At 42.3% G+C, this 12343-nt stretch overlaps 1 protein-coding gene across 1 annotated transcript in view; it reads right to left on the reverse strand.

Moving 5' to 3' along the window:
• LOC109937165 (aldo-keto reductase family 1 member B1) overlaps positions 1-11378 on the reverse strand; it is a 49813-nt gene extending 38435 nt beyond the window's left edge. Inside the window, exons 1-3 of the mRNA XM_020535767.2 lie at positions 11248-11378; positions 2982-3149; positions 2258-2374 (exon numbers count right to left, since the gene is read on the reverse strand). Of these exons, the coding sequence (XP_020391356.1) occupies positions 2258-2374; positions 2982-3149; positions 11248-11307 (345 nt within the window). The 5' untranslated portion in view covers positions 11308-11378. The remainder of the gene's footprint in view (positions 1-2257; positions 2375-2981; positions 3150-11247) is intronic.
• Between the last annotated feature and the right edge of the window lie 965 nt (positions 11379-12343).

The raw sequence follows: 12343 nt of genomic DNA on the forward strand, positions 1-12343 counted from the left end.
AGTCTTGCAACAGTCTCTATCTTAATAGGACTAAAGCAGTTATAATCCTTTAGGACCCATCCAGCTTTGTTACTAGTGGTGTTGCTCAGCCAATCCGAGTGCTGGATGTTGAGTTGCCCACCTACAGAACATTCTGCACTCGTCACCCTCAGTGTTTCTTCCAAGCACTGCTCAATGTAGATGAGTATTGATCCCTGAAAGTATCAGCAGGGGTACGTGGTAATCGGCATAGGATTTCCTTGTCTATGTCTGGCCAGATGCAATGGGGTCCATAGGCAATGTTGAGGAGTGCCAGGATAACTCCCTCCCAACTATATATTACTATGCCACCAGCTCTGCTGGATCTGTCCTGCTGGTGGAACAGGACATAATCAGGGTTAGTAATCGGGGTTACTGTATGCAAAGTATGATTCTGTCAATATGACTATGTCAAACTGTCACTTGGCTGAACTATAAGACAGCTATCTCAATTTGACACTTAGCCCCAAAATTCTAATGAGGGCAGGACTCCGTTTGCTAGGTTGATGCTAGACTTTATTCATTTTGAGCCTTTTTAGCTGTTTGATATGACCGAGTGGCTTGCCAGGCCACTTCAGAGGACAGTTAAGTGTCAACCAGATTGCTACGTAGGCTAGATCAGATAAGGACAGCAGATTTACATTCTTAAAAAGAACGTTAGTGAACCAGACAGATGTTTCTGATAATTCAGTGATTTCACTAGATTTTTAAAATCCAGGTTTTTAATTGAAACTGCACCATCAGCCATGTTGACATTTGAACCCAAGTTCCCAGAGCATTATCTGGGTATCAGAATTACCAGTCCAGCAACAATATCACCTTTCTCCACTGGTGTTGCATGTAAATGCTGCAATGTAAAATCTTGTTCCGTTGCTTGACACATCACAATTTGTTTGATTGTACGTACTATACATTCTGCTAGACCACCACTTGAATGTGGAGATAATGTTATATGGTTTCCTCTCAAACTAGTACATGTCTTGAAACAGTCTGCCATCGAACTGTGATCTGTTGTCAGACTGTACGTGTTCCAAGATAGAGAATAAACTGAAAACAACACTCGAGTCAGTGATAGTTGCATTTTTGTTGCCAATTCAAGAAAAAAAAAAGAGAAAGTTTAGAAAAGTGATCCATCATAAGATGTAATCTTCCTCTTGCACTGTGAATATAAAAACTGCTACTTTGCTCCAAGGAGGGGATGCAACATTGTGGATGTAGAAGCTCTCTACACTGCTGTGGCTGATGCATTTGTCAAGCCTCACAAGCATTCTCAGTTCTTGAATGTCCTCATTCATCCCTGGCAGTATACTGATGCGTGTACTAGCCATTTTCTGCACTCCATACCATGTGCACATATGATACCTTGGCATAATGCTACTTGTATTAGGATTGGTTTGCCTTTGAAAATGATTTGTCATGATACACCAAAGTTCAGCTTTGTATTACCAAAAATGAACAAATAATCTTAAAGAAGTACCTAAGAAGATTAAGCCACTCCTCTTTTTTTTGCAATTCTTATGGTTGACTTCAATTAGCAGTTGCTCACACTGGTTCTTGCCAAATGTAACTTGGAGAAGGTCTCCAATTTCATAATCAATGTACAGATCAAGAGGAATATCTTGATCTTTGTGCAAGTTGGGTAAAACACCCAGGGTGCCAACTGTAAACCACCCTGATGCCTGACTTGGAAACAGAACAAGGACCTGATGCATCCACAGACAAGAGATAATGAAAGAAAGTTATACCTCTGAAAATAGCTGGATTTGAAGAGAATTAGAGACTTACTGTCAGGATGTAGCCTACTTTTGCATGGTCCTGACTAAGATAAATAGCTTTTAAGATATGAAAACAGAAGAAGAAAACTCTTGGAGACAGCAAGCAGAAAAATTTAGTACATGGCATATATAGTTAGTGACCACACCATCAAGTTAGCAGTGCTTGTTAAGTTTAAGTCATTTATATACGATGAAGTTGAATTTTGTTTAAAAAATCTTGTAGCATAATTCTAATAGTTAAAATTGAAATATTGGGTTCTCTTGACATGAGAAGAATGGGACTGTAATAAATAACTGGAGTCTCTCCTGGCTGAAATGGAACTGTTCCCACACCAAGCTTTTAAAATCAAATCAGTTTTATATGCAACCCAATGAATACATCTGAGACAGTAAGAACTTTACTTGGGAGGTAACATCGAAATTAAGAGTAAAATGTGCCAAAATATCCTAGTTGGAAATTTTACCTTGAATCCCATGGGCCAGTGAATAAGGTAGAGGTCCAAATATTCCAGATTCAGGTCAGACAGAGTTTTACAACAGGCCTCCTTCACCTTATCTTTTGCAGAAAAAGTGCACCAGAGCTAATAGGACAACAGAAAGTAGTATTAGCACAACGTCAGGATCAATGCATCAAAAATAAACTGCTCTTAACATTCTCCTAACAGGTGGCATACTCTCAGCCAACTCATTTTGTTGTCTAAAATGTGGAATTCCTCTAACAGATTAATATTTTGGAGAAAGACAAAAGGGCCCAGAATTTAATGGTAGAAAATGAAATAATATTCTCAAAATAAATATTTATTTTTTAATCCTTTTGGGTGTCACTAACAAATTCAACATTCACTGTCCATCCTCAAAGCCTTTGGGTAGTAGGTGTGGTGTAGGTACATCAGAGTGCTAACAGGATCAAGTTCCAGGATTTTGACCCAGAGACAGTGAAGGATTGACAACATGATTGTGTTAAGGTGGTATGTTGTTTGGAGGGTAATTTGCAGGTTGTAATGGTCCCATACATCTACCCTAGTCTTTCTATGCAGTGGAGGTCAGTCTCAGGTTTGGAAGATGCTGTTAGAGAAGCGTTGGTGAGTTGCTGCAATGCAAATTTGCATAAAGTACGTGCTGTTGTCATTGTGGTGGAAGGAATGAATGTTTAAGTTTGTTAATAACTTTCAAAACTCTCCATTTTACCTTACTGACAATGAAGAGATCTTCACGCTTTACTACTCCTTCCTTAATTTTCTGATGTATGCCTTCACCCACTTCCTTCTCATTCTGATAAACATATGCTCCATCAATGTGACGATATCCTGTAGAAATGGCCTCCTTCACTGCTTCAGCCACTTGACCTTTTGGGGACTGAACAAATTATTCATCAGAATCAAAATCAAAATAAAAGCAAAGACTGTCTGGAACACAGGTGAATGATTGCAATTAATCTTTCCCATCACTCTACAACTGTCTCTCTTTCTCAAGATAATGCCTGTTCATACCCAGCATAATTCACCAATCTCTGCAAACATGCAATCTTCACTGTATATACATTGCTAACCGATTTCATTTGTGACTCCAAACCTTTACACATGCATTATCTCCTTCTCAGCCCCACTTAATTTGTCCATCTCCTCTAGAACAAATACCTTTCTTGGTCAAAAACAAAAACACATTCATAACTCCACTTGAAAACATCAATAATTTCTTACACACTCCCATCTCTCTGGCCAGTAGTAGTCTCAATGAACACATTCCTCTCCTCATCTCCTTCTATGTCCATCCTAGCCTATGACTGCATTAACTATTTTGAACACAATTCCCAAACACTGCACACTAACCCCTCCCTACCACATGCAATAGTGCTGAATTAGTAATCCACAGTGCCAGGCTAACATTTGTGAACGCAGGTTTTAATACCACCATGACAGATGGTAAAATTTGAAATCAATTAAAACATTTGGAATTGAAAAGTTGGCCTAATAACATCCATGTAACCACTGTCAATTGTTGCAAAATCTCATCTGGTTTAATAACATCCTTTAAGGAAGGAAATCAGCCATCCCCACCTGGTCTGGCTTACATGTGACACCAGATACACAGCAATATGTCAGAGTCATACACCACTGAAGAGGCCCTCTGATCCACCACATCGATCTACTCTAGACCCACTGTCACTCATTGGCCGATAGCCTTAAAATGTTATGAAATGTTATGACATTGAGTGCTTATCCACATATTTTTAAGAAAAGGTTGTTTGGTTTCCTGCCTCTACTACCTTCCAAATTACCACCACCCACTGAGTGAGAATTTTTCTTCAAATCTGCTCTAAACCTCTCACCCTTCCCCTTAAAATTATGCCCCCTTGTTAATGAACCTTCAACCAAGGATAACCTTCCTATCCACCCTGCCATGCCCCTCAATCTTATATACCTTAAATCAGGTCTCCCCTCAGCCTTCTCTGCTCTAAAACAAAAGACATCCAGAGCTTATCCAGCCTTTCATAGCTGAGATGCTTCATCCTAGGCAACATCCTGGTGAATCTCCTCTACATCCCCTCCAGTGCAATCACATCATTCCTGTAGTGAGGTGACCAGCACTGTGCTCAGTACTCCAGCAGAGGCCTAACTGAAGTCCTAGTCAGCTCATACATATCCTCCTTGCTCTTATAATCCATGCCACGACTGAAAGACAAGCATCCCGAATGCCTTCTCTACCTAATGTTAACCTGTCCCACCACCTTTAGGGATCTGGACAAGCACCTTAAGATTCCTGTTCCTGAGCTTTCTAGTATCCTGCCATTCAGTGAGTACACCCTCATCTTGTATTTTGGAAGAAGTAACATCACCTCAAATTTATCAGGGTTAAATTCCATCTGCCACTGATTTGCTCATCTGACCAACCCATCTAATACTTCCTGTAACCTAACACCTTCTTTCTCATGGTCAACCACCCAGCCAATATTTGTATTTTCTGAAAGCTTTCGTATCATTTCCCCACTACATTTATATACACACAGATCCCTGTGGTACGCCACTGGACACCAGGTTCCAGTCACACAAAGAGTCTTCTCCCAACACCCTGTCTCCTGCCACCAAGCTAATTTTGGATCCACACTGCCAAGTTACCCTGGGTGTGTGTTTCTGGTCAAAGGCTTTGCTAAAGTCCATATTAAAAATTTTTTTTTAACCAGATTTGTTGGGCATGACCTCCCTCTGACAAAACCATACTTAGTCTCTGATCAAACCTTGCCTCTTCAGTGGAGATTAATTATCTCCTTCAGAATTTTCTAATACCAATGAGACTCACTGGTCTACAATTCCCTAGTTTACTCTCCCACCCTTCTTGAAATGTGGAACGACATTAGCAGTCCTCCAATCGTCTGGGACCTCCCATGTGGCCAGAGGGGAATGACAAATTACAAGATCAGAGGCTCTGTAATTTCCTCATATCCTACAGCTTCCTGGTTGACTATTAACAGCCCTATGAAATGACAAAAGCAGCAATTTGGTTCCGGTCAATTAGGGAGGGCCAATAAATGCTAGCCTAGCCAGTAATGCCCAGATCCCATGAATAAATAAAATAAAGTTGACGTTTGAAGACATCTTTCTGAAAGTGTGTTTTCTCTCACTTCCTGATACTCAACAATCTCTGAGAAAGGTTAAGTAAATGTTGACAGAGTTTATGTTTAGATCTGCCCTCATGAAACAGATTACAACTGGAGTTTCCTGAAAATTATTCTTGGCTCTTTGCTTAATAACAGATCTCCAATACCAACTTCTTATAATTTACATGTTACCTTCAATTTTCTCCCACCTACGTGTGGGCTGCATATCTAACATTGGGAAGCGGACAAAATTGAATTTTTATCCAACTAATCCAAAAGGGTGAAATGAAAGCAGAAAATGCTGATAACATTCAGGTCAGGCAAGTCCTGTGGAGAGAGGAACATTGTTGACATTACATAATGATAATCTGATAATCCTTTTTCCACCTCCTAAAGATGCTTCTTGACCTGCTGAGTATTTCCAGCATTGTTGATTTACATCTCATTTTTCTAGCATCTGCACTACTTTGTACTTGTATCAGAATGACTGAGGTTAATTTTGGCCATCTAAAGCTTCTGCTCCCTAGTTACACCATCCCTGCCTGCCTCATTTCGATGCACTAGATCTGAAATTCCATCATTGTGGAGATGGCAGCTCTAGTAGCCATTATTATCTTTAATCTCTAATTGAAATGGTGAGGCATAGTCAATCTTTTGGAACAATTTTTTGTTTTAAATTCACTCACAAGTCGTCAGCACTGCTGACTGGGCCAGCATTTGTTGTCCTTGAGAAGGTGATGGTGAGCTGTCTTCTTGAACAGCTGCAGTCTATGTGCTTTTGAAACTGTGTAACGATTGATACAACTGAGTGGCTTGTAGGCCATTTCAGAAGGCAGTTGAAAGTTAACGACACTGCTGTATGTCTGCAGTCACATACAGGCCAGGGCAGGTAAAAATTGCAGATTTCCTTTCATGAAGGAAATTAGTGAATCAGATGGGCTTTTCCAACAACAAACAGTGGTTTCCTGGTAGTCATTAACTCAATTCCAGATATTCATCAAATTGAAATTCCATCATCTGCCATTCAGAATTCAAACTTACATTATTTGAATTTCTGAATTAATAGTCTACCAATACCTTTTTTAAATTCATTCTTGGGATGCGGGCATCACTATTTGGCCAGCATTTCTTGCCCACTCCTAGTTCTGTTGAGGTGGTGGTGATGAGTTGCCTTCTAGAACCACTGCAGTCCATCTGTTGTGGGGTGACCCACAATGCCATTAGGGAGGAATTCCAGAAGTTTGACCCAATGACAGTGAAGAAACGGCAACATATTTCCAAGTTGGATGGCGAGCAGCTTGGAAGGGAACTTGCAAGTGGTGGTGTCCACAGGTATCTGGTGCCCTTGCACTTCTGGATGGAAGCAGTTGTGAGTTTAGAAGTTGCTGTCTGAGGATCTTCGGTGAATTCCTGCAGTGCATCTTGTAGATAGTATACACTGCTGCTACTGAGCATTGGTATTGAAGGAAGTGTATGTGCTAAGGGATTGGGCGCCAAGCTTCTTGCATGTTGTTGCAGCTGAACCCATCGAGGCAAGTGGGGAATTCCATCACACTCCTGACTTATGCCTTGTAAATGATGGACAAGTTTTGAAGAGTCAGGTGGTGAGTTATTTGCCACAGTACTCCTAGCCTCTGACCTGCTCTTATAGCCACTATGTTTAAGTGGCAAGTCCAGTTGAGTTTCTGGTCAATGGTAATTCCAAGGATGTTGATAGTGGGTGTATTCAGTGATGGTAACACCACTGATTGTTAAGGGGCAATTGTTAAATTGTCTGTTATTGGTGATGGTTATTACCTGGCATTTTTGTGTGGCGTGAATGTCACTTGCCACTTGTCAGCTCAACCCTGGATATTGTCCAGATCTTGTTGCATTTGAACATAGAATGCTTCAGTATCTGAGGAGCTGCGATTGGTGAACATTGTGTAAACACAGGCAAACATCCCCACTTCTGACCTGATGAATGGAGTGAAGGACACTGATGATACAGGTGAAGATAGTTGGGCCTAGAACACTACCCTAAGGAACTCCTGCAGAGATGTCTTTGAGCTGAGACGACTGACCTCTAATAACCACAACCATCTTCCTATGTCAGGTATGACTCTAACCAGTATAGGGTTTGTCCCAGACACCACTGATTCCAGTTTTGTTAGGGCTCCTTGATGCTACACTCAATCAAATGCAGTCTTGATGTCAACAGCTGTCAGTATCATCTGGAATTCAGCTCTTTTGTCCATGTTTGAACTGAGGCTGTAATGAGGTCAGGAGCTGAATGGGTTTCACTGTGCAGGTTAATGCTGAGCAGGTGCTGCTTGATAGCACTGTTGATGACACCTTCCATCACCTTACTGATGAGATTAGACTGATGGGGTGATAATTGGGTAGTTTGGATTTGTTCTACATTTTACGTACAGGACATACCTGGACAGACTTCAACATTAGGCCGTTGTCTCCCATGTTAACATTACAAGTATCTTCCCAGAGGTATAGTCAGATCGGTCTATCCAGAAACTACAAAAGAAGTCACTTGACTTCCCTGGGGTCCCTTTCTTTAAAAAGTTACAATACTAATACTTTTTTTGGCAAGGTGGAATGTGGCAGGTTAACCAAGTAAAAGAGAAACCCTTGACTCCCTTGTAAGTCAAAAATCTAATTTATTGGGATAAGCAGGAGTGTGAATTCTAAGCACAATCAAATCAGCTATGATCTTACCGAATGCATAGCAGGTCCAACTGGCCAATTCCCAAGTCATACTGCATAGGAATAAAATCTTAATACCTGGCTCAACTTAAAGTCCAGCTTCAAATTCTACAGCCCTACTATTCTCAACACTGACATCCTAATAATATCATGACTAACCCACCCAGCTGAGTAAAATCCCCATTATTGGGCTTGCTGCAAATTAATTAACCATGTAATTTCCAGCCCAAGTGCCACTTGAGAAAACACAACAACATAGCCATGAACCTCACCACCACTGAAAACTACAATAATATAGTCTCATTAAGTTTTAATTGTTAAGAGATTTTAAAAGCATTCAATATTTTACTATATTTTCTGTAATTCTTTGCTGTTAGTCAAATGTTTATTTCTCCTCTCTACATATAATTTGATTGGAGATTAACCCATTCTAATTTATACTTTTTAATCAGTTCTTGCACTGTCAATTTCACAATCCTTTTATGATCAGAGATACATGGATCCAACACTCAGATGCTATCTTCACTATGTTATCAATTTGCTCATTCAACAGCTAGCTACACAAAAATTAGAAACAAACTACGTAAAAGCAAAACTGCCTAATGAAAGGTGAGCTACAATAACATTCAGGCACAAGAGTTTTACCTGTTATCTCGACTTGGCATTGAATCAGCATTTTCTTTTGCAATGTCTACCAGCCATATCTTCATGTCTGGCCTCTAAAACCTTGCTCCTGACTGTCAGTCAGCCAGAGGAAGGGTCACCAGATCCGAAACGTTAACTGATTTTTTTTTTCTCCACAGATATTGCCAGACCTGCTGAGCTTTTCCAGCAACTTCTGTTTTTATCACTAATCACTTGGCCACCCAAAATATCATTTCTTTTCACATTTGTTTTAATTTGTCCAAATAATGTTGATTACCAAAATAAAAGCAAGATGCCATATGACAATGTTTCAGAACTGAAAGGGGGTTGGAAAATGATGTTTTTATGAAATTGTCAGAGAGGGCATTCGGAGGAGGGGGTGTGGAACATAGAGAATCAGAATTTTGTGGTACAGAAAGAGACCATTCAATCCATCATGTCTGTGCCAGCTCTCGAAAGAGCTGCCCAGCTAGTTCCATTCTCCAGCCCTCTAAATCCTCCACTTCCAAATATATATCCAACTCTCTTTTGAGGCCTTTTACAGAATTCACCTCCACCTCTCTCCCAGGCAGCACATTTGAAATCCTAACAATTCTGAGTAAAGCAATTTCTCCTCATCTAACTCTGAGCTCTCCTGCTGAATCTTGAAATGCTGACTCCTAGTCAGTGACATACCAACCAGTGGACATCAAATATCCTTCTTTACCCTATTTTAACCTTCTCTGTTCCGAGGACGGTGGTGAGCGTGCCAAAGCAAAAGACAAAGGGAGTGCTAATGGTCATGAAGGGGAAGATTAACATGTGAAATAGGCATCAATGATAGGTGTGAGGAGAAAATGGGTCAGCTCTACTGAGAGGTAAGCCAACAAAACACAAGTAAGACAAGGTGGCTGCAATCAAAATTGAGGATAGCGTTCATGCTTTGAAGTTATTGAATTCAACTTGAGACCAGAAGCTGTAGAATGCCCAAAAAGAAAATCAGTTGCTGTTGTTCCAGCTTGCATTGTGTTTGACTGGAACACTGCTGCAGGTCTAGGATGGAAATGTTAGCAGGGAAGCAAAATGGTTTATTAAAATGGCAAGCAACCAAAAAGTCAGTCATTATTTATGGAAAGAACAAAGGTGCTCTGTAAAGCAGTCACCTACTCTGCATGTGGTCTCACAAATCTAAAGGAGATTCTACTGTGAGCAGCAAACACAGGAGATCAGAAGAAAGACATTTAAATGTACACTGGAAAGTGCATTGAATAGTGACAAGATAAAGTGCATCTTCTGCAATTACAAACACATCCCCAACCATGGCATGTTTGTAAGAGACCGAGACAAGGACAGGAGTTTTTAAAAGGACTGAAGAGGGAGTGAACCACATGTTGCAGACAGATGAGTCTCTGTGGAATGCTGTCAGGGCAGGGAAGGTGTGGTATGGTAGTAGCATCCTGTTGGAGATGGTAGAAATAGCAGATGATAATCCTTTGGATACTGGCAAGGTAGAAAGTGAAGACCATCATTGTCCTGGTAGGGAGGAGAAATGCTTCAGGCACAGTTGAGATTAGAACTGGATCCTCAAGTGGATCTCAGGACACAGTGTCCTAGGAGTGCTGCCTGTTTCAGAAATCCCTCTAACCTTCCTGGGTGGATTGGACTGTGCTCAATCCTGATAGACTTGCGCTCAAAGTTGTTTTATACAACACAAAGAAGGCAGGAGAGTGTGGGCAGCCCTACCTGACTCCGGATCTGATCCGGACGCTTTCTGATTCCCACCTGTTGATTGAGACTGTGTAAACAATGTTGGTGTAGAGCAGTCAGAATCAATTACAGGTTCCCTCCCCAAAGCCCATTTCGGACAGCACGTCCCACATGTACGTGTGCAATATCCTGTCAAAGGCCTTCTCCTGGTCCAGGCTGATGAGGCAGGCATCCAACTCTTTGTCCTGTACATAGGCAATCATATCCCTGAGGAGTGCAAGGCTCTCTGACATTGCTCTGTCCAGTACAACACAGGTTTGGTCAGGGTGAATCACCAATCCCAGAGCAGACCTGGCAATGACCTTTGACAGGATTTTGTCATCTGCATTCAGCAATGATATTGTCACTGACTATTCACCCTATCCATGCCCCTCAACTTTATAAACATCTACAGGGTCACCCCTCAGCCTCCGACGCTCGAGGGAAAATAGGCCTCATTCGAGTACATGTAATAAAAAAGCTAATTTAATCATCTCCAAGTTTTGAAGAACATGGATCCATTTCGGTGTGGAAGCTTCAAACAAAATCACATCATACACAATTCTATATTTAAGAGAATAATAACAAGTGCCCTCGGTAAGATTTATATTTCACAATGTTCCCCACCCACTCACTCACTCACACAAGCTTGATATAGACCATTTCTGAAGAAGGGCCTCAGCCCGAAACGTCAGCCTTCTTGCTCCTATGATGCTGCTTAGCCTACTGCGTTCATCCAGCTCTACACTGTGTTATCTCTGATATAGACTCTTACGTTCCTTCTCTCACCTGCCAAGTACCCAGGCCGATCATAGGGATGCAGACTTCGCTATTCAGGCGGAGAGACATTGTCCTTCAGGGGGAATAACAAGCGGCTGGAAATCTCCAGAAGCCGCTCCACGTGCAACAGCCGTTGCTGCCGTCACACCGCTTAAATACACGCGCCACCTGGGCGGGGACTGTGGCCAGGCACCGCGTCTGATGGGTCAGGATCCGTTGTCAATCACAACCCTGCGCGCAGCCATGTCCTTTCCACCTGTCGAGGGTCTTCACTCTAAACGGCTGGGGCTAGGCTCTTGAGTTGGAGGGGGGCTTGTGGGTCTTATCCTGAGCTGGGGGGAGGGCATCTTCATTTTGAGCTGTGGGAAAGGGGTATCTTCACTCTGAGCTGTGGGAGAGGAGGCCTTAACTCTGAGCTGTGGGAAAGAAAGGTCTTAACTGAGCTGTGGGAGAGGGGGGTCGTCACTCTAAGTTGTGGCAGAGGGAGTCTTCATTCTGAGCTACGGGGAGGGGTCTTCACTCTGAGCTCGGAGAGGGTTCTTCACAGTGAGCTATGGGGATTCTTCACTTTGAGCTGTGGGAGAGGGTGGTCTTCACTCTGAGCTATGGGGGGGTCTTCTGTCCGGGGTGCAGGGGGGTCTTCACCCTGAGCTGTGGGAAAGGGGGGTCTTCACTCTGAGCTGTGTGAGAGAGGTTCTTCACTCTGAGCTATTGGGGATTTTTCATTTTGAGCTGTGGGAAAGGGAGGTCTTCACTCTGAGCTTTGTGAGAGAGGTTCTTCACTATGAGCTATGGGGGATTTTTCACTCTGAACTGTGAGAGGAGGGGGTCTTAACTCTGAGTTTGGGGGGACATCTTCACTCTGAGCTGTGGGAAATGGGGTTCTTCACTCTGAGCTGCGGGAGAGGAGGTCTTAACTCTGAGCCGGGGTTGGGCGGGGGGGCGGTGTTCTTCACTCTGAGCTGAAGGAAAGGGGGGTTATTCACTCTGAGCTGTGGGAGAGGGAGTCTTCATTCTGAGCTACGGGGAGGGGTCTTCACCTGAACTCTGGGAGAGGTTTCTTCACAGTGAGCTATGGGGATTCTTCACTTTGAGCTGTGGGAGA

Source organism: Rhincodon typus, chromosome 18, assembly GCF_021869965.1.
Source record: "Rhincodon typus isolate 14 chromosome 18, sRhiTyp1.1, whole genome shotgun sequence".
NCBI lineage: Eukaryota > Metazoa > Chordata > Chondrichthyes > Orectolobiformes > Rhincodontidae > Rhincodon > Rhincodon typus.